This window comes from Barbatula barbatula (genome assembly GCF_947034865.1).
Source record: "Barbatula barbatula genome assembly, chromosome: 16".
Taxonomy (NCBI): Eukaryota; Metazoa; Chordata; class Actinopteri; order Cypriniformes; family Nemacheilidae; genus Barbatula; species Barbatula barbatula.
In genome coordinates, this window is record NC_136779.1 from 5,601,708 (window position 1) to 5,627,214 (window position 25,507).

At 40.7% G+C, this 25,507-nt stretch overlaps 2 protein-coding genes across 2 annotated transcripts; one reads left to right on the plus strand and one right to left on the minus strand.

The window, feature by feature from the left end:
• The first annotated feature begins 27 nt into the window (after positions 1-27).
• Positions 28-2,294, plus strand: cybc1 (cytochrome b-245 chaperone 1). The gene is made up of 7 exons (XM_079476640.1): positions 28-211; positions 577-664; positions 761-802; positions 899-972; positions 1,064-1,160; positions 1,247-1,391; positions 1,565-2,294. Exons 2-7 carry the CDS (start codon positions 577-579, stop codon positions 1,704-1,706), a joined length of 588 nt encoding a protein of 195 aa, XP_079332766.1. The 5' UTR covers positions 28-211; the 3' UTR covers positions 1,707-2,294.
• A 137-nt stretch (positions 2,295-2,431) lies between these two features.
• On the minus strand, positions 2,432-24,850 carry fasn (fatty acid synthase). Its single transcript, XM_079476637.1, has 42 exons — positions 24,732-24,850; positions 21,113-21,258; positions 20,388-20,540; positions 19,926-20,099; positions 19,028-19,228; positions 18,644-18,766; positions 18,106-18,221; positions 17,887-18,021; positions 17,346-17,808; positions 17,006-17,193; positions 16,322-16,511; positions 16,092-16,186; positions 15,852-15,986; positions 15,006-15,209; positions 14,798-14,913; positions 14,539-14,714; positions 14,274-14,465; positions 14,098-14,178; positions 13,764-13,949; positions 13,512-13,691; positions 13,228-13,431; positions 12,183-12,496; positions 11,674-12,057; positions 11,335-11,499; positions 10,940-11,055; positions 10,268-10,422; positions 9,875-10,078; positions 9,644-9,794; positions 9,367-9,545; positions 9,129-9,248; positions 8,060-8,182; positions 7,483-7,706; positions 7,174-7,375; positions 6,941-7,092; positions 6,767-6,858; positions 6,282-6,679; positions 5,648-5,836; positions 5,075-5,302; positions 4,773-4,984; positions 4,586-4,684; positions 4,233-4,484; positions 2,432-3,973 (listed from the first exon to the last, which is right to left on the minus strand). The coding sequence occupies exons 2-42, from the start codon at positions 21,237-21,239 to the stop codon at positions 3,839-3,841; spliced, it is 7,533 nt and encodes a 2,510-aa protein (XP_079332763.1). The 5' UTR covers positions 21,240-21,258; positions 24,732-24,850; the 3' UTR covers positions 2,432-3,838.
• Positions 24,851-25,507: the final 657 nt, after the last annotated feature.

Genomic DNA, 25,507 nt, shown 5'->3' on the forward strand with positions numbered 1-25,507 from the left:
AAACTCGAAGGCGGGACTGTCCAATCACAGCTGAACCTGCTCAGCGGATGTTACGTCACGGGAAGGCGGGTTCATGTGTTGCATGAACTACACACGCTTTATTTCCTTAATCTGTTTTCTTGTAGTTTCTCGTTGGTGATTGACAAGATATTAAATGATCTATAGCTGATATTTATCTTGATTTGTCATAAAGGAAAAAGCGACTTTTAAGGTAAGTGGGGGTGTTTCAGATGTGCTGAATGACTGCTGGACATATTTGTACGTTATCTCATTATTGTGGGTGTTGTCCCTGTGCATGTTCAAAACGGCATGTGATCATATTTGTTATGTATATTTGAATATATTGTATAAACAGTACAGGGTGTTTTGTTATCTGTGTAAGTTTTTTTTAAAGAGATGCTTTCCTTTGTACAAAGCAATTGACTATTTATATTATAATAATCAACTGTGACGTAGATCTAAATGACCAAGCTTCAGCAAGACATTATAGTTTGGCTATGTTACATTATGTATTGATCAGAAGTATTCATAAAACATTTAAAACAACATGTTTGTTTTTCTTTCCTTCCTCTAAAGATGGGGTATATGGTTGTGGAGAAACACACATCTGACGTGCTTCATTTGAAGAGATCTCCTGGGATTAGATCTTGGTCCCTCCTTGTTGGTATGGGTTTAATATTCTCACGGAGGAAAGTTTGCAGCTAATCTTTTTATGTTCAAGAAAACTTCCTCATACTTTCTTCTTCCTCTTCATGAACAGGAATTACTTCGGTTGGACTTGCCGCGGCCTATTACAGCTCTGGTGAGATTTTCCAGAATGTTCAGTGACCATACAGTGACCATTTCTATGATTTAAAATGCCTAATCGCTACTTGTTTCTTTTATCATTTTATGTTAGACAGTATATTATGGAAGATGTTCTACGTGACCGGCTGTTTATTTGTTGCACTTCAAAACATGGAGGAATGGGAGGTAAGGAGACTTTTATCTTTACACTGTGCTTGTTTAAGCAAATGTGTTCAACCGTCCAGACTAACAGTTCGCATTTCCCTATTCCTATTAGGAGGCAGTGTTTAACAAATCTACGAAGGAAATTGAATTAAAATCTTTTAGTCTCTATAACATGATATTGACTTTCTGGAAAAGAGGGCACGAGACCGGTGAGCATTGCATTGTTCAGGATTAATTGTATTTTGTTGGTAGTAAATTTCAGATTATTGAAAATCTTGTTTTTTCTCTTGGTCAGTGTTGTTAGATCTGCGACATTTGCGAGACGTGTGCGTTCAGGAGGAGAAGGTGAGGTATCTTGGGAAGGGTTACCTGTTGGTGCTACGTCTGGCGACCGGATTCTCTCATCCACTTACACACAGCGCCACGCTGGGGTCACGCTGGTAAACATTCTTTTCATAGTCCTACGTACATGTTAAACTTGAAGCGTACTTGATGTTTCATATTAAAACACATCAATTTCCAATGACACGTTCAACATATTTAGGTCAAGCTTCACACCACGTTATGACAATGAAAGATGATTAAAATAAATGATTTTGGTTTTGTCTTTTAGTGATGTAGAAGCAGTCGGTGCTCTTCTAAAGCGCTTCTTGGGTCTTGAGGAGTTACACGAGCGGCTTGCAGAAGATGACTATCCGAATGAAGATGAAGACTTAGCAGATAGCAGCGATTCAAAAGATGAAGCTGATCTTTAAAACCTGGGAGATATCTCCTGATGTGAAAATGGTGGCAGACACTGTTTCACGAATCGACCAAACACTCCCTGAACCTTACAAACCGATGATTGTTACACATTGTAGTATTTTTATATGCATTTCAAAGAGGCATTAAGAGATAATGTTTATTACTTTAAGATTCGTCTCTAGGGTTTGCAATGCGTGCATTAGTAATTTGGTTGTTTGAGAAGGAACTGCATGATGAATTTATTTTCCATTGTTGAAAGAGCAGGTTCTCATGTGCTCTAATCCTCAATGCATGTCCGTTCAGATCAAACGTTGCCTTTATTCACTGCATGAGAGCATGGCCATCACAAAAAAAAGATGGATTTCATGAAGACTGCTTTAAGGATAACAACCTTGTAGCTTGTTTGTAGCTATTTATTTTTCTTTTAATTCAAGACTGAAGCCAGAAAAGAAACAATATCTGGAAGATGCTCAAAAGTATTTTGTCTTCCAAGGAGATGCATTTTAAGCTTAGATGTTGCAGATTTATTTGATTTATCAATATGAAATTAGCTGTTATATTTCTATTTACTTTTTTTTCAATAAAATGATGTGACAACACTTGTTTGGTTACAATGAATGTCAGTTATGCATTGATGCTCATTTATAATACTAATCAATTTAAGGGAAATGCTCTTTAGAAGAAAATGAAAAATTTACAGTCAAATGCTGGGAAACAAAACAATTCACTCTGGCTTGTGTATGTTAGTAATAGGTTTTATTTGGACTAGTGCAATAAATACTTCAAAAAATTACACCAAAAGAAAAAAATTACAATAAAAGACAAATGAACTGTCCAGCTCCTTCAGCTTTACTTCAAGCACATGAAAGAAAATCACACGGTTCGTCACTGACTAGAAATAAAGTCTCAGAAATATGTAGTGATTTGCTTTCTGAAAAGGAGGCCGTCATTTATCACATCCCTGACAAGAAAATACAACCACAATTGAAATCCTACACCAAACAATGCGTCATTCTAACTTAATACGAAACAAAGGTTAAGTGAGCGTCTGGACCTAACCAAGATGTGAACTTCGCAAAGGATTACTAGAGAAGAGCTCCAGTTTGAAGCTGGATCTGAAGAATTTAAGCGGTTGTTGAATAACAGAACATTTGGGGAATGTACACATCTGGCAAACACCATAAGAAATGTTTGTACTATCCTTAAAAAGAGGATAAAATAATTCAACACGCGTTTATTACTCCATAGGTCTATAGTTACTGCAAGCAACATTTTTGCACAAGCTGGTATTAACTTTCACACTGGATTGCAGAGCATCAGAAATATACAGCAACATTTCACATCAGTTTCGTGATTGGACTTTGCTTTAGACTTTTAATAATAGTCTTTATGTCAATGAGCTAGCTCCCCTTTAGTTAACTTGTATCATGGAATGTTGCGGAATGATCTTATTTGTACGTATCATTTTCTCTTTTCAAGACAAGTTAATTGCACAATCAACGCAGCATAGCTTCAAGTTCAACAGCAACATCATGAGAACCAGCAAATATCATTCATAACAAAAAGAAATGTTACATAAGTGACGCAAACAGGTGAGCTATAAATAGTACCGGCGAAGCATCAGTATCCGCTCGCCTATGGTAAACGGCGTTCTCAGCTATGTGCGTAACTAGATTCCCAACACCTATTTTGTAGATTTGAATGCATCTATAACTTTACATTTGTAGTCCGCATCATTAGGTTGGCTTATTCATATTCAGATATGGATGTTGCCGAACCTTTAGCAGACTTTCAGGTACAAACGGTGTCAGCAAAAGAGGGTCCAATCACTACATCTAGGCACTACGTAGGGTAATTGGCACTTAATAAGATTAGGTGCAAGTTTATTTTCGTATGATATTAATGAATGAGGGAATTTGATATTTCGCAGTGATGAATGATTATTTATAGAAGGAATGAAAGAGGATAACCTGATTTAACTTTTCATTCAAGCAAGAAGAACATAAGAGTGTCCAAGAACAACCAAATTGTATGGCGAATAAAGTTTTCCATGGGGTCGGTGAAAGATGTAGAGATTTCCTAATTTTAAGGGGATATAAAGCGTATAATGTAACTTGTGAGAGTAGATGCAAGGAAAGAACGTTCAGCCCTCTCTGGCGCTCACTCTTGGCTCAGCCAATGAGCTGTGGATGATGCCCGATATCGATTCCACACCTTCTTCCAGGAAGGACCGATGGTCTCCCTCGATCACATGAACCGAAACCTTCCCGTCACACACCTGCAAACACACCACCTTAAGTATTTACTGGGTTTTCTGTACCGATTCTTTTCCCCTTAAAGAGATAGTACGGTGCAAAATGTAAAACATTTTCATAATTTATACAGGCAACCAAACAGGATTGAAGCTCATTGACCTTCATTATATGAACAAAAATAAATTTCTCAAAGTATCTTCATTTCTGTTCCACAGAAGAAAAAGTACTCACTAACTGAGTGCGTGAATCTTTTTTATTTGTGTGGTTCATCCATATTCTTACCTCATGAAGCTTGTAGTCAGATCCCAACCCTTCACCATATTCGCTGCTGGCTTTGGCTCTTAGCAGCGTGACATTGCCGTGATACTTTGAAGTTGGAACGTATCCGTCAGCAGCCTTGAGTTTGTAGTAGAACGTAGAAGCTGCGAAGTGGAGCAAATCTGGACTGACGTTCTTATGGCTGGATGTGATCAGATCCACGGCCTTGTTTACCCGAGCCTCCAAGTCCGACAAAGGTAACAACATCCCCAAAAGCTAAAACAACGTAAGAAGAAAACAAAATTAGGAATAAAATTTAACCGTGATGAGTTATGAAGTATGACACACACGTGTGGATATAACAATGGAATTTCTACCTTGCTGTACTCGATTCCAGTAAACTGCTGTATAAAGGCACACAGGGCTTCAGTCTCAGCCTCAGATTCTTTTCCAGGGGTCAATTTGGCCCTGTAGCTCTTTAAAAAAAAAATATTTCAAATCCTGTGACTTGACCATGTGACTATAATACATTTATGTTTGTAATTTCCGAGCTTTATATTGTACCTTTGTATATGCCGCCACGTAAGAATGAGATCCATCAAAGAGAAACAGGTACTCCACAGGGCACTTGGCCGCCTGCAGCTGAGAGCACATTTCAAAAGCCACACATGCGCCAAAAGAGTACCCAGCTATGCGATACGGCCCGTCTGGCTGCACCTGCCTCACGCACTCCACGTAGTACGAGGCGAGACTCTGAATACTGTCGAGCGGAGCGGCTAAGGATGGACAAAACACACATAAATTAGACTTGTGATTAATTAAATGTGCAACATTTTTACTTTATGCTGGCATCACAAGTCTTGTACCTTTGGTGCACTGCAGACCATAGCACGGCACGCTGAGCTTGGCGGTGAGAGTGCGGAAGGCGTCGATGGAGCCCTCGATAGGGTGAATGAGAAACAAGGGCCTCTCTGCACTTTGGACCTCATTCAGTGGGCTAACCGTGGGGCCGTCTGGGTTCACCAGCATCCGACTCAGATCTGATTCCAGCAGAGCCTGTGCCCCAGAACGCTTTGCAGGAGAAGCTCGGGATTCTGGGAGAAAGCGGTAGAAGAATTAGAAAGATGTAATTTCATTCTCCTCTTCTTTTATATACATACCCAATTGATATAGAAGCATGTATGAGTTTGTTTTAATTTAAAGTAACAGTTCACCCAAAATTTCTGTGATTATTTGCTCACCCTCAGGAGATTTCTATGTTCTGAAGAACACTAAGGAAGACATTTGGAAGAATGCTTGTAACCAAACAGTTCTTGGCCACTATCGACTACCATAGTAGGAAAAGTGCCTCAGAACTTTTTGCTTCTTTTGTGTTCGACCGAACATAGAATTGTACAAAGAGTAGAAACAATTTGAGATTTGAGAAGTCACATGCTCACCCTCAGTCCCTCCTGTTTGGCTGGATAGCTGCCGCAGTTTGTTAATGGTCAGCTGTCGGATTTCCCTCATTGCCATGACGATGTCGTAGTCCCTCTCCAGTGTCTGTTTAACCTCGACGCCCATCAGCGAGTCAAGACCAAGATCGGCCAATGAGGATTCAGCATTCAGACTACTCACATCCCGCACACCTATAAAAGCAGAAAAGAACTTGAAATTGTTATACAAAATATAGCGTTCATAAAGTCTTTTAATTACATTAGGACAAAAAATTAAGACACCACTCCAAACACTGAATTTACTAATTATAGGTGTAATGCCACTATTTTTATTTGGACTATAGAAGTAACGTTGTCAGTAGTTCACAGAATAAAACATAGTTTTTCATTTGCAGAAAATTTTAATGAAGCAAACTGGTCAAAACAATACAAATATTATCTTGAATACTGCAAAGAAAGCAAGTTCATACTCATGTTTAAACAACACAGTCATACTTGTGCATGTATTTTAGGATCAAATCAGGCGTTCGTTTGTGTCGAAATTTAACTGACACTGGATTGAAATTGACATAATACATCTATAAATGCTGATCAATTTCTACAGACATGCTGATTTAATCTCGGAGCTGTATCTTACCTAGAATGTGAGCCACAGCTTCAACCAGATCCCTCTGTGCACCTCCATCTCCTTTGGCGACCACCACCCTCTCTGCCAGCACAAAGCTGGACATTACAGGCTTCTGCTGGCACAGGAACCTATCCAGCACCTCCAAACAGGAAGTCATTCGCTGAGGCAACGTGCCACCAATCACCGCATCATTACCACCCATGGTCTCCAAGACGACACCCACATCACCAATGGCACCCCACTGTATGGCAAGGCCAGGCAGGTTGTCGTGACGACGCTGCTCACACACTCGCTCCATAGTAGAGTTGGCGAATCCGTAGTTGCTCTGGCCAGCATTACCGCGGCCACAACTGACTGAGGAGAAAACCACGAACTGCTGAAGCTGTTGGCATTTCTGCCTAGTCACTCTGTGGAGAGTAAAAAATTAAATAATCCATTGAATTCTTCATAAGATAAAAAAAAAAGACTGTCAGAGTGAACAAAGCCACCCCTACCGGTCAAGATAGATAGTTCCATCATATTTTGGTTTGTTGACATCAATGAACTGCTGTGGGGTGAGATTCTCCAACATGCCATCTTGAAGAACCTAGATGAAAGAGAAAGTTAGCAACCTTTACGTCGACTGCCACTGAAAGTAAACTAGATGGAAAGCAGTGACTAGATGTTACCATGGCGAGGTGGAAGATGCCACCAACTGGTCCCAAACGGCAAGCCTCTGTGATGAGCCGCTCCGTCCCTTCCAGGGTGCTGACATCACTTGTGGACACGAGCACCTGGATGCCCATGGCCTGCCACTCCCGAACACGCTTGGCTTGATATCCTGTCAAACAACGCATGTTCTCAATCAATAGTTGTAACCCACTCAAAATGAAAAATATGATCTAATCCCACATCCGCTCACCATTGCGGATACCGGATCTTGATGTCAGCACTAGTTTGCGAGCGCCTCTTTCTGAGAGCCAGTGGGCCAGCTCCAATCCGAAACCACCCAGACCTCCAGTGATGATGTATGATAGAGATGCAGGACAGAATGTACGGCATATAGCGGGGATGGAGAGAGGAGACGTGGTGGAAACAGTTCTGTTCTTCTCTTCTGAACGGACCTGTGAGATGGAAGAGCAAAATAAGGTAGGATTAAGAAATTGTTATTGGTAGGGTGGGTAGGATCATAGGAAGAAGCTGAAGTATGATAAAAAAGCCCAGTTCTTACCTGCAGTAGGACCTTGCCAATGTGCTTGCCCTGGGCCATGTAGCGGAAAGCATCCTCCACTTGGTTTCTCTCGAAGACAGTGGTGCGTAACGGCTGCACCACTCCACTGGCAATTCCCGCCTTTAGCAGCTCGGATACCTCCTCCCATTCCCGGTTTCCCTCTTCAAACAAAGCATCCAACAAAATGCCGTGGAAGGAAACGTTCTTGAGGAACAGAGCCATACCTGAAACAAATGAAGTGTTAAAGGGATAGTTCACCCAAAAATGAAACTCAAACTCTGTATGACTTTCTTTCTTCTGCAGAACACAAATGAAGATATTTTGAAGAGCATTGGTAGCCTAACAACTATGGCCCCATTGACTTATATTGTATTGATACAACACCACAGAGACATTTCTCAAAATATCTTCTTTTGTGTTCAACAGAATGACATATGGGTAAATAAATAGACCCAATTTCTTTTGGGGTCACATTTTCTCTTAAATTATATCAGCAACACATTTCCACAATTTTATTAGTTTAATTTTTATAAATGTAATGCGCTGTGCCAAGTGCGTGTTGAGATGTGGGACGCACCTAGCGGCGTATTGTTGGACAGGTCGTATTTGCCGATCTCCAGGAAACGACCATGTCTGGCCAAACAACGCAAGCTTGCTTGCAGTTTTTCTTCAGCAAGTGAGTTCAGTACCAAATCGACTCCTGAAAAACACACACAGTGGTTTGTTGAATTAATGTTACCATAAATCGTACCATGCAACAAATTTATTACACTACAAAAGAACTTCGTGAAAACAAACATTTTTGCATGGTCTTCAAGGAAAAACGTCTAAACATTCTAAAATCTAAATTCATTTACTTGAGAAGGAAAACAACCCAAGTTTAAAATCAAAAACGGAAAAATGGACATGGGGTCAAAAAATATATCTGCCCACAAATGAACTTGCATTAAAATAATAGTTCACCCAAAAATGAAAAATCTATCATCAGTTACTCACCCTCTTGTCATTTAAAAACTTTATGACTTTCTTTTTTCCTCACAACTCAAATAAAAATATTTTTGAAGAACAGCACTGGCCCCCATTCACTTCTATTGTATGGGCACAAAACCATGAATGGGGGCCAGTTAACAACATTCTTCAAAATATCTTCTTTTGTGGTCTGCCGAATAAAGAAAGTCACACAGGTTTAAAATGTCAAGATTTTTTGGGGTCACTAAGTAGTTAAGGAGGTAAAACTTAATTCTTAAATCAGGATGTGAATGTTGTAAAGTGACATGAGATATGTAGTCTTGTAAGAACTAAGTTTATGTTTAAAACAAGCAACAACAACTAAATCTGGCAGTGGGGTAAGAAATAATTTATTTGAATTGGGTAAAACTACATTTAAAAATGTCCAATTAAGTTCAAGTTAAATTTTCTTACCACACTGGCAGATTGTTTTGCTTGTTTTAAACAGAAAACGTACTTGTTTTATGAAAGGAAATATAAGACTATCTTGGGTCACTTTACACTTGAAATGCATCTTGATTTAAGAATGTTCAATATTTAACTGTAAAAAAAGTGCAAAACAAATTCTTACTCTGTATTTTTTTTAGTGTAGACAATTCTGTCGTATATTAATAGTTTAAGTAATTTTGTTTATTCACCTTTGCCTTGAGAGTGGAGCAACACATGCTGTTCAAATGAGGCATCTCTAGAATTAGCAAAAGAATCTGCGGTGAGCTGAGGGAATCTCTCCTGCAGGTACACCCTTTTCTCTGCAGAACCTGAGATCAAAACCAGATGCACATTGAGAAATAAAAACAAAATAGTGAGCAAATATTACCGTTCATCATGGTTTTGATCTTTAACCTTCCAAAGAGTTGCGAGAAGTATGTCACTTACCCACAGTTGTGAAGACCCTGCAGCGCATGCTAAGAGCGATGGCAATAGCCGCCTGCCCCACCCCTCCAGAGCCTGAGTGGATCAGCACACTTTCTCCAGGCCTCAGACGTCCTCTCACCACCAGAGAGTAATACGCCGTGGCATACACGACCGGTACAGAGGCAGCCTGCTCCAACGTCCTGCACACAACATTGGACATCCATTTTGATCAAAACATGATCAGATCAGATCAGATCAGATGTTCACATTTCAAGTGCATGTTATTCGCGGGTCTCACCAGCTGTTGGGAACATCCCAAAGGAAGCGTTTGTCTGCGTCCACACAAGTGGCCAGGCCTTTAGCTGGCAGCAAACCCATCACACGTTTCCCATTGGGGTCTCGTCCTGAAAACTCCATTCCCAGCATGCACTGCTGTAGCGCTATGTCTCCTGCATTCACAAAACAACAGGAATCAAAACATAATTTCTTTTTGCATTGGCTAGATTCCAAAATTGGGATGGGTACAAACCAGGGATGGCGTCTGGGGGAAGTTTGCCGGTGGCTAGCATGATGTCTCTGAAGTTGAGGGAGGAGTAGTAAACGCGACACAGCTGCACGTTGGGGTTGGAAGGAACAAAATGACGCAGAGGTGAAGCGATCCATCGCAAAGATGAGAGATCACCGCGGGTCAGGACATTCACATACGCCTGCTCAACCGACTCCTCACTCAGATCTACACAAACACACAGGATGGAGAACTTAAAACGAGCATTCACACTAGTTTCAGATTCAGATGGCACACCCTTGGACCCCTCAATGATGCGCTAGGGTCTGCTTCATATCGTATATAAAAAAAATCAGTAGGTGATAATCGGATTTTAGTGAAATTACATTAAAGATGTAATAGGATTTTCTGTTTGACCTTGTGAGAGCAACTGGTGCCTGAAGATTCCCCACAGTCCATCACGATGCACATTCATGGTCAGATCTCTCTGCAGCACGGCTTGAAAGTCCTTATGGGTAGAAACAAGGGAGGGGACTGTGGCGCTCTTACTTAGATTAGAAACAAACGCACACCTGTTGGAGAGAAAGTATATAAACATCAATATCGCCATCCATACCGTGGACATTTCAATGTATAAAAAGATGCAAAATTGCACTGACTTTATGAAGACCAAACAGTGATAACAGCATATCAAACAAACACATAGTCCATTAAAGGTCCAATGTGTGATTCTTTGGAATATCTAATGACAGAAATGTCTTCAGATGTGTATAAAGACCTTACATAATGAAGAGTTATGCTTTCATTACATCAGAATGAGCTATTTCTATCTACATACACCGCGGGTCCCCTTGCATGAAATTCACCATGTTGTTTCTACAGTACCCTTAAACGGGTAAACTGCCCTACAGAGCACGTTTCGTAAATATGTTATCTCCTTCTGCTTAAAATGTGAGAATGTGACAACATCTTAGTTCTGTGTCAGCCACCGTAGTGCTTCGAATGGGAGGAGTGGAGTGATGCTGCTAAAATTCATACACTGGACCTTTAATAGGTCTTTCTGACTAAATGCACAGTAAATGGACAAACCGTATGCGGTTGCCTCCAGGCTCTTGTCTCAGGCAGTTCACCATCCCAACAACTCCATTATGACCATGAGTGGCCATCAGCCAGACCGGGCTATCGGATGTCTCCGCCAAAGCGCACTGATAAAAAGAGAGAAAAAGATTTGGAGACGTGTACGGATCAATTTAGATCCGTAATGTGCTAGAATGAGTAAACTTCAATCAAATGCCCCATGGTAAAACATCAGCTCTTTCTAGAGAGAATTTAAGTGATGCAAACATAGATATGTACACGCAGATGTCACTTTTGACAGCTCCAGACATCTTGATGTGTCCGCCATTTTGGAACAATTAACATAATAAAAATCTATTATCTGCAACATCTGGTCAAATTTCACTTCGCTGGATAATATATCTCACCTTTAGCGTCTCAACCCATTTGTAGTCTGTGGGATCCACAGAAATAGTGATGGGTTGTTTTTGAGGGGTCTGTCGGCAGCAGAGGAACAGAGCCGAGCCGTAGTAGGATTTCCTTAGCATGACCACATTTAAAGAGGCCTGCTGGAAAAGCTTCTCCCATTCAGTCTAAAAACAACCAACAACAGTTTAAAATCTGAGAAACTTGCATACAAAACAAAATATTGCATACAAAACAATGATATGTTATTTCAATAAAGCGTTATTTAAATGTAACTTTTACTTTTATATTGTGGTTAAAATGTTTGATTCCCTCCTAAGCGCTTGTATAATAGCTCGCACCTGAGTCAACAAATCCTGTTTGTTTTGAGATGTAAGGAACGCTACTGTCTCCCCCAGAGTATCTCCTCTCAGTAGGGTGTGGAGCAACACAAAACCGCCATCCTTTGCAGCTGAAGTCATGTTCTCGATCAGCGACGCAGGGTTGGCCACGGGTCCTACTGCACAGTTGCATACAACAAGATCAGCCCCGGTCAGACCACCAGTTGCTGGGCCCTGCATAGGGTCCCATTGAGCAGATGAGATGCCCTGCTCCTCCAGGGAGCTCTGAAGACCTTCCATCTGATCGGCGGAGACATCAGATGCAGTGTAGTCTAGGCGTAACATGGGCTGGATGTTGAGGAGGCTAACAGCCCGGGAGAACACACGACCATCCGTGGACAAAGCCTAGCATGGGAAACCAAAAGATGAGAACTTCATCGTTTTATAAGCCAGTTTGATGTAGGGGTTCCTTTTAACTTTGAGGAATTTCTAACGATACCCAATAGAAGGCTCAAACGTATTCTGTGTACCTCCAGGACTTTGAGTTTTCCAGGCGTGCTGTTCTCCAGAACCGTGTCCAAACAGTGCCGTAACGCCTGAGAGTCCAGCAGGCCGTTAAGCAGTGGGTCCCGCAGCAGACAGTCTCTCTCCTTCTGTACCATCTGTTCCAGCTCGGAGTGCAGGTTACCGTTCAGCTCCAGCCCGCACAGCACCGACAGCAGCCTCAGCAGTCCTTTCTCTGACTCTGCTTCAATCAGTTGGCCCTCCGCCGCACCGTCTAATCCAGGGATGGAGATCTTCACTCCTTGATTGGCCAGTTTCCTCTGCAGACGCTGTACTAGACCTGTGCGAACGACACGTAAAACCAAAGAGAAACAGTTAACATGGACAAGACGGCTTTTATCACACTCTATTTGAACACTGCAAATTATAGCAAAGCCACAACTTAGGCGAGTAATAAAAAACAGATTTGTCACTGGAGGCAAAAAAAAATGCAATCCATATAGCATATATCTATATTGCCATCTCTGTATAATATTACTTGCAGAGTTATTTACTTTACGAGAAGTCAAATTCTCACAAGACAGGTCAAATATTAAAAAAAATATTTTATGACATAAATATTACTTTTATCATATAACAATTTTGAAGATACATTAATTTATCATTAAATACATTCTCTTATTATAATATTTTTAATTATAATTCTTTATTTATTAATTATTTTTTATTATAACATTAAGATAAGCTTACTGTTGTAAATCGCTGTAAATTAGGGAGATTTTGTAGATTTTTATTTATTATACAAACATAGCAGCTTTAAAAAACGTATTTATTAAATACATAAAGTTATGGCTTTATAAAAAGGTATATTTATTAGTATTCACTTGCTGATTTTGGTTATCTTGAAGTACTGTATTTGTTCATGTATAACACCCTGTATTCACGAACGTTACATTTTTGGTTAAGTTAAGAGAAAATCTATTTAAAAGAGTGCCAAAGATCTGTATACACAAAACCATTAAAAACTATAAAAAGCCAAGCTGAAAATGTAATGTAAAAATCAAAACATGCCTTTGCAATGCCGGAGCTGCTCTCCGAGCTTCTCATTGGTTCTCAGGCAATCTGACTCCACGTATGGAACAAAGACGAACTCCTCCAAGGTGGGCGGAGTCTGCTGCTGTTGGCGGCGCGGTGCCACCGTAGCGTGTAGCCCGCTGATCCGAACTCCTCCGGCTGTGATGTTGTCCAGGCAACGGTTAACACAGACATCAACGGCTGGAAGGAGAGTTAGATATTTGGTCAGAAACATTGTATTGGTTAATTCAGATTTTCCTCAGATAGAACATATTCGGTACCTTTCCGGTCATCGGTGTAGCCTTTCACTTTCTCCTCGTGAAGCGTGGGGTCCACACACACGGAGCGGATACGTGTGGGCAGTCTCAAACTACGACCTGGCAGCCCCACCACAATCATCTGCAGCATGGTGTCCAAAAACGTTACCCAGTTACTCGTCCAATGAAGCTTTCCACAGTCACCTGTGAGAATATAAACACTTCATAAAAGAGCTTAGGATCTTAGTTTTGATAATATTGTTTGAGATGCGTTACCGGTATTGTTTGATTCTAGGATGCCCTGGAAGGTCTTGCCGTAGTCGTATCCACGCAGACGCAACTCTTTATAGATGTCTCCGGCTTTCAAAAGCAGTTTAGGGTCCTCCTGGTCTGTAGCGAATGGCTTGGCCAGTTCAGCATGGAAGGCCTCAAGTGCAGTGTCCTCCAAAACACTAACTCTACCTGTAACCACAAAGGGTATCTTGTGTTTAATATAAACATGCCAACTCAAAAAATATAATGTCAACATTAAATCAAAACTGAACCTAGCTATTAAATTGACATTTCTAGCCAGATAATTTCTAAAAAAAATAGGTTTGCAGAAACTCACCACTGACAGACAGGTTTCCGTTCTCCGACACCTCAAAACGGTTAGTAGCCGGCATAAGCCGCACCTCCAGCTGGACAAACCCTGATACAAGAAACAGAAAAACCATGAAGTCAGTCTTAAGCCACATGGACAAATTCCCTCCGTTTTATTTAGAAGTGTAAAAACAAATGTCTTACCTGTCTTGGGTAGAATGGTGGCTCTGTGGATGGTGACATCCTCGAACGTAACAGGGGTGTGTTCCATAACCGTGCCCAGAGATCTCATCAGAGTCCTCCAGGCAAGAACCAGGTACCCTGTGGCCGGGTACAGCACTCGCCCATCAATGCAATGACCGATCATGTAGTAATCTGGGGACTCTGGGTTCATATCTGTACAAGGCAAAGATTTGATTAAATATACGGGTCATTTATACCAACTAATTTTAATATCTCGGCTACCCACCAATATTGTAGATGGTGGCGGAGGTGGATCCCCCTGAACCAGCAGGGAAGTCCTCCACCTTGGGGACATCCCAGATCTGGGAATGATCCCACTGAATGTGAGGAGAGATGAGCGGGGTTCCCGTAGGCACAGGATACTCCACAGACGGGTACAAATTATTACAGTCCACATTTATTCTGCAAAGGACAGAGCTTGTTATCAACAGCATTGGAAATAGAGAAAACTTTAATTGTTGAAAATATAGAAGTAAAAAACAAACCCATTCATGAATATCTTTCCAATGTGGGACAGGAAGAACTCCAGATTATTTACGTGACCTCTTTTCATAAGGGGAAGAATGGCACAGGTGGGCTTGAGGCTTCGCTTAAGGATGGCCTGTAGGTGGATCAATGCAGGTACATTCATAAGAAATCTTCAATGTGTGTCTAAAGGATGAAATTAAACTCCTTCCTGTAATTCTTAATCACCTGCAACAGGGCGTGTGGGGCGATTTCGATCACCACAGCATTGTCCGGCACATGGCTGAGTCCCTCCTGGAAGAGAACAGGACTGACCAGGTTATTGACGTGGTACTCAGCTGAAGAGTAAAGCGCTAGTGGGCTCTCCCAGTCCGCCTGTGGGATGGACGTGCTGACCCAGCGTGGTGAACGAGGCTTCGGGCTCTTAATCACCTATGAGAACACAGACACAAAAGACACAAGACGACAGGGCTAACTGGTACGGTTTAAAAAATAGCATGAACATAAATTGTATTTTTCTACAAGAAATGAAAGAAAACTGAAATTACAATACAGCAAGCGTAATCTACAAAAAATATTTTGTCTTTCATACATGTCTTAAAGGGACAGTTCACCCAAAAATAAAATAATAAATGTATCCTTCATCCTCATGTCATTCCAAGCCTCTATTACTTTCTTCTGCAGAACACAAAATATATTTGAAGAACGTTGGTAACCAAAGAACATTGGTTCCTATTGACTTTCATCGTATATGGACACAAAACCAAAATATATTTTGTGCTTCACAAATGGCATGAGGTTAAATAAAAGATGACAGAATATTCCCCCTTCTGGGTGTACGGTCCCTTTAAGAGATATGTAATTAAGAATTGAAGCAAAACATCTGTATGCATCTATGTTTGGCAGTATTTATACAGATGTTTTGCTTCAGTTCCAAATAGCTAAATGGTCCAAAAATAACATAACTGACTAATAACATGAACTACCTTACAAAGACCACAGTTCTTGGTATATTTTGGGATCATAATGGCCACCAGAGGGCACTGTGACATTGCAATGTCTAAAATGACTCACTTTCTGCAGTGCAGACAGAAGGGCAGGAGCAATGGATGCCATATAATACGAATGGAAAGCTACACCGGCGCTGCGTACTTCTTTGGCAAAAACACCGGTCTTCTTCAGCTGGGCAACAAACTTGCTGACAGCCTCCTGCGTTTGCGAACATAAACATTCACATAAGTACTGTAAATGTGCCATGTTTAGTTTTAGCGTCCATCTTTTCTCGACAAAGATGCAGTCATAACCATACAGTACCTGAGGGCCTGAGATGGTAACCGTGTCTTCAGCATTGTGACAGGCAGGAACGACACCCTGTGGGCACTGAGCTTTACACTCTTCCCATGTTAGACCTGGGGGATAAAAAAAAACAGGCAAGCTTTTCGAAAATATCCCAGAATTCACTCGTGAACAAAACGCAACGCAAAGCTCTCTCAGTTTTGTGTCTGAATGACAAAGCTTGAAGAGATATCAGGTGCCACACTAACCCACTGCAGCCATGCCCCCTGCGGGCAGGTTGGCCTCTTTAATGCAGCGTCCTCTCCAGTAAGCAGCTAAAATGGCCTCGCTGTGACTCAGGGAACCGTCTGCGTAGCCACATGCTAACTCTCCCACAGAGTGTCCCACAATCCCGTCTGGCGGTAGATTCATCTTCCGCAGCATGTCAATTTGGGCAACCTGGAGAACACACAGAAATATATTTAAGTCGGTTCTTTTGGGCAACTGCTCCTTTAAAGGGAATAGCGTTTTTTTTACACAATATAATTTCAAACCTGCATGACTTTTCAGTCTAAACTGTGCAGAACACAAAAGAAGATATTTTAAATAAAATGCTAACCAAACAATACTGCCCCCCATAGACGTCCATTACATGGACACGAAACCACAAAGACGTTTCACAAAATATCTTCTTTTGTGTTACACAGAAGAAAGAGTCCACAGCAGGTTTTAAGGTTGAATAAATGATGTCTGAATTCATATTTTTGAGACAGTCTCCTGTATACAGAGTTGAGACCGTTGAAATCCCTACTGATGATTGTGACACTGTATTGCAACATTTATCCATCCCATATCAACTGTGAAGTTGAACAGGGGTCATTTCGTTGAGAAATTCAGCAGTTTCATCACACATTCATCTTGCACATAATGTATCTAGATTGAGGGAATCTGACCTGAATGGCTGCGAGGCCAACAAAAGCATGGACAGTGTCTTCAAAAGTGCTCTCATCAGCGTTCATGAGCAGCTGAGACACACACAGCCCTGTGTCCTTCAGAGCAACGTCCGAACGCTGGATGGACTCCCGGAACTCCGGCAGCTGCATCAGACTCTGACCCATACCTGCCCATTGTGTACCCATACCTGACAGGGAACACAAACATTCGAAACACGTCAGATGAATGCAGAACATGGTTGTTTAGAAATACTGGTGTGGGTAAATGCTTATTTTACAGTAATTTGATTCTTCTTGACCTCCGTAAATCGTTAACCATCCCTAATAAATGACCTCTCACCTGAGCAAATGTACCAGAGGGGCCTGGGTGTGCCTTGGTTCTGCTGCACCTCTCTAACTTCTCCCTGGGCTCCAATCACCGAATAACCTCGGTAAGGCATGCTAGCCGTGGGAACCCCAGACACCTCATTCAACAGAGACAGAAAGCTTAGGTTCTCCTTCTGCTCATGGGCTTTGTTAAGGAAGCTATTGACAGCCTCCTCGGTGCGGCCAGATGCCTGCACAAGTCTGGGGACCACAAGTGGCGAGGTCTGATCTAGAGCTTTTGAACCATGTGGACTCAGGATCACGTGGACGTTTGAGCCCCCGAAGCCGAATGAGTTGATGCCCACGATGCCGCCACGAACAGGTGTGGGCTCTGTCACCACACGTACCCGGCCATCCATCAGAGCAGGAATGTCAGGGTTTGGATCATGAAAATGGATGTTGGGAGCCCAGACGCCATGTTCGAGTGACAAAACCACCTGTTGGAATACAATTGAGAAATTTAAGATTTTAGATGTGACTAAATGCAATAGTTTTAAAGACATGTTTAAACGTACCTTGGCAAGTGCTGCCAATCCAGAGGCGGGCTCTGGGTGTCCCATGTTGGATTTGGTTGAGCCTATCAGCAGGGGATCCCTCGGTGACTGACAGAATACACTAGCAATGCCATTCACTTCCTGAGGATCTCCGACCTGTAAATGTCAAGGGTTGTCATTTTATTATCTAGTCCACATAAGTAAGCCTGTGTCTTGTGTATTATTTTTAGATTGACTGACCTTTGTGCCAGTGCCATGAGCCTCGATGTATTCCACCTGCTCGGGTGAGATGTTGGCCTCCTGGTACAGAGAGCGGACCAGGCGCTGCTGCATATCGCCTGATGGGAAGGTTACACCTGAAAAAAAGAGAAGAGCCATCACATTTCACAACATGTACAGAGGTTGAGAAAGCATTTCAGGATCGACATTTAAAGTGACAGCGTTCAAATTAAGGCGTGCATTAAAGTGTACACAAAAATTTAACTTCTTTCATTGAAGTCACAGTACAAGATATTTTGAAAAATGTTGGTAACCAAACAAGACTAACCCTCATTGTCTTCCATTGGATGGACACAAAACCAATAAGACTAACCCTTATTGACTTGCATTGGATGGAAACAAAGACATTTTTCAAAATATCTTCTTTTGTGTTTCACAGAAGAAAGTGTCATATACAGACAGGTTTGGAATTAATTGATGGTGAAGTACCCCTTTAACAGAGATTCTTTCACTCATGAGACTTCATGTGTGTGGGATAGAATTAGGGTGTTGTTTTCACCTTGCTCTTTGTAGCCGTCCGTGTTATTGCCTGCGTTCAGCACAGTAGCGTAAATTCTCTTTGCCATTGACCTCTTGGTCAAAAGTACAGCAACAGCAGCTTCTGAGCGACAATACCCATTTCCTATGTAGAAAAATAAGCATTATTAAATCTTCTGTTTAATAAAAGTAAATAATTTGTTCCATAATGCAAAACGTTTCACAAAACAGACAGTATACAGCATATACAATATAGAATATTCAGTATGCTAGCATTCCATTCCAGACATAGCCAAACACTTTAGAATGTAGAGGATCGTATTATAAGTGACATTTTTAGACATGAATTCCACTGAAAGGCGTAGAGCAAGAGATGACAAGATCACAGTGATCGACGTCATCTCACCTGAGGAGTCAAATGACTTGCACGTTCCCTCGGGACTAAGCATGCCTAGCTTCATGAACTGAACTGAGGTGTTGGGCTTGAAAAGCAGGTTGACTCCGCTCACGAGCGCCGAATCACACTGGCCATGGCGAATAGCATTGAAGGCGTTTTCAAGAGCCAGCAGACTAGAGGAACATGCGGTGTCAATGGCTGTGCTGGGACCTTATAAAACACATAAATAAGAGTTTGGTAAACATTGAATCAACAAAAACATTGAACAAAATACCGATTTTTACATTTAACGTTTCACAAACAATGTTCATCATTCTGCAATTCAATGCACGCCCTTACTGCAAACTCCACCCTCTTAAAGGGAGATTTCACCCAAAAATGTATAAACTGTATCTTTCATCATGTAGGTTGTTCCAAACTCTGAACCCGGAGAACGATATTTAGAAGAATGTTTGTAACCAAAGAGTTCTGGGGCACTATTGACTATCATAGCGGGTAAAGAAACTACTATGCTAGTCAATAGTGTCCCAGAACCCCAAACATTCTTCCAAATATCTTCTTTTGTGTTCAACTAAAAAAATAATACATGTTTGTAACCACTTGAGGGTGAGTATATAATGACAGAACTTTCATTTTGAGGTAACTTATCCCTTTAAAGTTTTAGCATGGCATTGCATGAAGACAAAATGGCTTACTGCACCTTCAAGTAAACAACAATGTTAGTGGCTGTCTAACTGTCGAGCATGTGTGTTAACAGCGAAAGCAATGACTGCGTAATGAGTCATTCAAATCAACTCACACCACACATCAGACCATACAACAATAAATGACATCACGGTTATTCAAAACCCAAATCAACCCAAGCCACATCATTGAAGGAGTAATTCAAGTGACAATGTTCACGTACCATTGAAATCAAAGAAGTAAGACAAGCGGTTAGCAAACATGGCACGCTGGCAGCCTGTCATGCTGTAGCCCAGCAGCTCTTCTGGGTCTTTACTGAAGGCTTCTCCCGCCTCGGATCCACTTACGCCGATGTAGACGCCAGTTTTGCTGCCACGCATGGACACCGGGTTTATGCCTGCAATGAAGAATCAGCAAACTCAATTTATATTAACGGCATTTTTCTTGCATATACACACACACCATATGGTCTACACGTTAGTATATACAAATACAAAGTACCATTCCATAAACCTTATGCTTAAAAATAATATTAATGCAATAGACAGATCGCGTAAGTAACTCACAGTGCATTCAAGCTAAACATTGTACGCATTAATTTACTTGGGATTTACACCCATAAACGTTTACATGCATCTTAACCAACCACTGCAGGGTGTTTCATTTCTGGGAAGCTGTTACTAACCTCCATCGACGATGGCCTCGTACGATATCTCTAGCATAAGCCTTAGCTGCGGGTCCATGGTGTGGGCCTGTTTGGGATGCACCCCGAAAAAGGCTGCATCAAATCTGTCGATTTCTTTGAGTTTCCCATTTCGGCGAGGGAGACCGTACAGACCTAGAGTTAAGAAAAAGGAATCAAAAGCACTCTCTACTCGCTGCTCTAAGCCTGCTAGGGCTTTAGCACATGAATGCAAGTATTAGCTTGGTGCCAACAGAGAGAAGAGAGACGGGCCTTCATAAGACCCCAAAGCCAGATGGACTAAGAAACCACAACAGCGGCCAGGTAGGCAAGGAGACCAGCGGATGAAAGAAAGTACAAATCAGGAAGGAATTCATACTAATGATGCTAATAGAGGATTAACTGTAAAAAACTAATACATAAATGATTTCTGTCTACTAGCAGTGTATTCCTAGACAGTGACAGAATTCACTTTCGGCAGGAATACGCATTTTAAATGTTTTTGTGCATCTAATAAATAAGCCAACAACACTGATGACTCATCATGCACTTACACAAAGTTCTCTCCAATCAAATGCTCTAATGAAAAGGACCCTCCCCCAATAAAACCCCTGAGAAAATCCAGAGTCATGGCTGTCTTGGGCTCGCATAAGGATTTGATGGATTATTTAATCAAATAATTTTTACGCTTAATTTAGTTAAAGCATATTTTAGTAAAATAAACACACCTGGTTTCCACCGCCTGTCATCTTCTGTGACCATGTCCACTCCATTGAACAGGTTCTGCCAAAATTCTTCCAAATTGTTCGACTCAGGAAGACGGCCTGAAATTCCAGCTATAACAATATCCTCCATGTCTGGCTAGAGTTTGATTCTGAAAAAAGACAATAAGAAACGGTCCGTCAATTAGCGTAAAAGTGATTCTGTCAGCTTGATGTTGTTGCCTTCGTAAAGAAACGTGTGAATGTGTGTCATTCATGTCTTGAGGTCACAGAGTTTGTGCAAAATTTAAAATGGGCGGGAGTGTGTTTGCAGGGGGCGTGGCCTGGAAAGCCGGATACTTTTGTTCTCCCTTTCGGGGTCAGAACACTCACGCTCATGCCTGCCAAGAGCCAGCAACGAAACGAAAGCATGGATGGGATTCCTGTTCGCTCAATGCAACCGAGCGTCAATGACAAGCACAAGTGTCTCTCTGTTCCTTTTTACTCAAATCAAAAGGAAGGGTGAATATTAACTTTGTGGACCATTGAACACGTTCACATTTATCCAGGAGGGAAATCAACGTATATTCTGTACAGTGCGTTGCTAAACCATGGCCAATGAGAATTCATTTTACATTTCTAGATCTTCACAAAGAAATGCACATATAAATTATGAACAGCTTAATTTAACCAGTAGAGAATGATTTTGAAATGAAAGAAATTTAAGCAATTGCAAAAATATGTGTTCAACAGTTACAGATGTCAGAGATATGACATGAACATGTTAACATATATTACATAACAGCTGGTCTCCTACAGCCTTTTACAGCATGACTGGGTTGTAAAAGCACATTAGTGCACAGTAGCTCAAAAAGTGGGGCAGATTAAATTACGCATCATTTATCAATACACTTCAGTTTATCAGTTGACATATTTTGACAGAACAAATGACAAAACTGCAGCTTTAGGATTATGAAATAACCTTTTGTTTAATGATTTATATGAGCCTGATATTTGATTTGCCAAAGAGCACAGAAGCAGCAGTCAGAGATTAAACCGTAAATGACGTCAAGACCATTAACTCGTATAGACTAAATGACAATGGTTACTCGGATTGTTACAATGCACAAGTCAAATAACAACTATGAAAGTTAAATGCATTTAATACGTAATGTCAACAGGTAATGTCAAGGCAAGGTATTAGCACTCCATGTTGCCATAGTGACAACGGGAAGAGGAAAAAATTGCTGTAAACACGTATGTGTCTTCTAAAGAATGATGTTGTTTCACGCATAAATTAAGTTTAGACCAAATTCTGGAAAACGTCTCAAGTCAACCAGCAAGCGTTAAACACTGTTTCTATGACTACTCACACAAAGATAAACTAGCAGGCGGACCCCCACAAAACACAGTGATAAATCTCGATTTTGGAGTGAATCAGACACCATGTATTACAATTCCAGTAACAAATGTAACCATATTACTATTCGAGATTCCTATTATATTATTTTTGCCCGACAAATAGCAGATTGAGACTGTAGGTAACAGATTTCTGAAGAGTGTAATCTGCCTGACCTAGATCTCATGAGCCGCTGATGTAGCCGACCACTCACCTCATTACAGCTCGGAAAAACAACCTCCCATGATCCAGTGGTGACATCAGCTCAAGAATGTATTGCAATCTTTTCATTTATTTAACCCGTTTACTGTCACTGTTCCATACACGGAACACCTGAGTTTGCTTCAATATTGTGCATGGAATTTCTAGTCGAATCATGACAAACTATATATTTTTGGAAAGGTCTAAGACTCTTGAATGCAATTCTTTTTGGTGTTTTTTCAAATAATTTATTCAGGACGAGTAATTGTTTCTTTTACGAAGAGTGTGCTTAGATTTGTTAATGTCCTTTCACTTGTCACCGTTCCGTATACGGAACACCCATGTTTGCTTCCATATTTTTGTGATAATTCTGATCTTATTATGACAAACTATATATCGTCTGAGACTCTACAATACATACTTTATGATTTTTTTATCAAATAAAGTATGTAGGAAATTAAATTGATGCATAAAGGCCGAGAGTGTGTATCAAAAATAAATACATTCCGTGGAACACCTACATTTTCATCAATATGTAAATTCTTATCTTATTATTACAAACTTTATATTGTTGGAAAAGCAAAATAAACTAGATTACACATTTGATCAGTGTTTAAAAGAACAATCTATTTAGGAAGATAAATGGATACATAAATGATAATTGATTCATAAATTAGTGTGCATCAAAAGCATATTATACAAAAATATTCATACAAAATTATTGTTTTTATGTTGTTTCTGTACTTTTGTAGTTTTTAAATTGTGTCTGGTATGTGGAAGAGTAAAAAAAAGCATCTCAATGTCCTTTGTGGTCAAATATTAGTTCAAGTGTTAAAACCAATGGAAGTCTATGGGCCCCCTAAAGGATTTAGGTGGTATGGCGGCTAAAAAACTTTACAGACCCCTCAAAATTTTATGTATCATGACCAAACTTGATACAACACTTGTTGACCCTTGGGACTTTGGGAAATCTGATTTGAATTTTTTTTTAATTATCTTTTTAATTATTTTTTATACCCTAAACCTTTTATTTATTTATTTTATAACAAACATAACAAAACCCCTTTCCAAAAATACATTTTTTGGTGCGATTTTTTTTAGGACTAATCTTCTAATTGTCTTCTTTCAAACGAGACCAGCCGTAGGTCTTTATTCCAAAAGATTTCATGAGTTACAGCCATTTTAGTTCCAACAGTGCGTTTTCATGTGAATGCTCAAAAAGGGCCCTGACGTGGAACATGTTAAACAACAAGCATGAAACATCCTCCATGAAACCTTGCATGCGGAATCAAGTACAAATTGAATTTATTTCTACATTCTAATCATAAAATACAGACCGAAAATGCAATGTCCAATATTGGACACAAAACCATTCAAATGACGATCGAATCTGACCTATATTTAAAGAGATTAAAGGGAAAATATGTAATATTATGTATACAATTTGGTCCCCCAAATACTAGACAGGATGCAACAGCAAAAGAATAAACCGTTTTTGGATGTCATGGCTGCATGCAAATTCCCATAATACAATGATGGAGAGGGATGGAGGGCAAACCCACACAAAACTGCCCCAGCGTATCCTAAATCTGGCAAGCTTTGTTAACTTGGTTATATGCCAAACCGAGTTTTTTTACAAGGTGGCAAATTCCGCATTGGCCACACAGACACCTTTTCTCATCGTGTAACATGAAAATTGGGTTCACTTTTTATCTATAAGCTTCTGTACATAGATGCAATGCAACAATGCAGCGAGCTCAATGCGGATTAAAGATGAATCGTGTGCATTTTAAACCACTCCGTAATGCTGTTTAACCGAAACGTGGTGTAATTGCACATACTGAACATTGCAAAAATAGCTTGACGAATAACCGGCATCGTGATTTCACAATCTCTCTCATAGCCCAATCTGCAGCCTCCGGGGAAACGATTTCTCTTCAAATCGCTTATATTCTCAGCTCTTTGGATAGGAAACTATCTTCACTGCATCACTTCTCATCGAATGAATTAAAGATGTAGCACTAACACTATGCTACATAAGCTTACCTGGATGCGGGTTTAACGCAGATCCTCGTGGATAAAGGTTGATCTGTATATTCCTCTTTGTTGATTCCCGGTTCTGATGGAGAGTTACAGTGATGCGCCCCACGGCCGAGCCCTAAAACATTACTCTCGCCCTTCTGAGTCCCACTGCCTGTTCATTTAAATGTCTGACATCCTCGGTGGCCACGCCACATGGGCTGACAGTTTGGCTGTGAAGTACAGTCCAATGAGAAGAGAGGCTGGGCTGTAGACGCAGTCGATGATGGGCTGATCCTCCACTGCCGCTGCAGTTCCGTGCAGGAATAGATCCCGGGTTACTAAAGTTCATCACCGGAAGGAGGCAGGAAAGTCTGCTTTACTGGTCTGGTCGCGCGAGTTCGCGTTCAAGGCGATACGGGGTCGGAGGTAGTTTGTTTTCGGTTTGTCAACAATGGTGTTTGTATATATGCACTGGATGGATTTTGGTTTGGTATATTTTTGGCAAGGACGCGGACTGATGGTTTATCATTTATGGATTTCTTGCGTGCATGTTGGAAATGCAAATTCTGTTTTTAGATAATGATTATTTTAAAACGGCTTCCAATACATTTGCTGGAATCTAGATACGCATCGTCTTCCGTTAGATATTCCAAGAATAATCGCAAATGTTTGTCACTCATAAAAGTGTATTTAAATCTTAATGGTTTAACAAATTAAATCACATTAGATAGATTATAATATTAGGAAATAGTGGGCATGGACTATGAAAATACTTTACAGTACTATGAACAATATATACA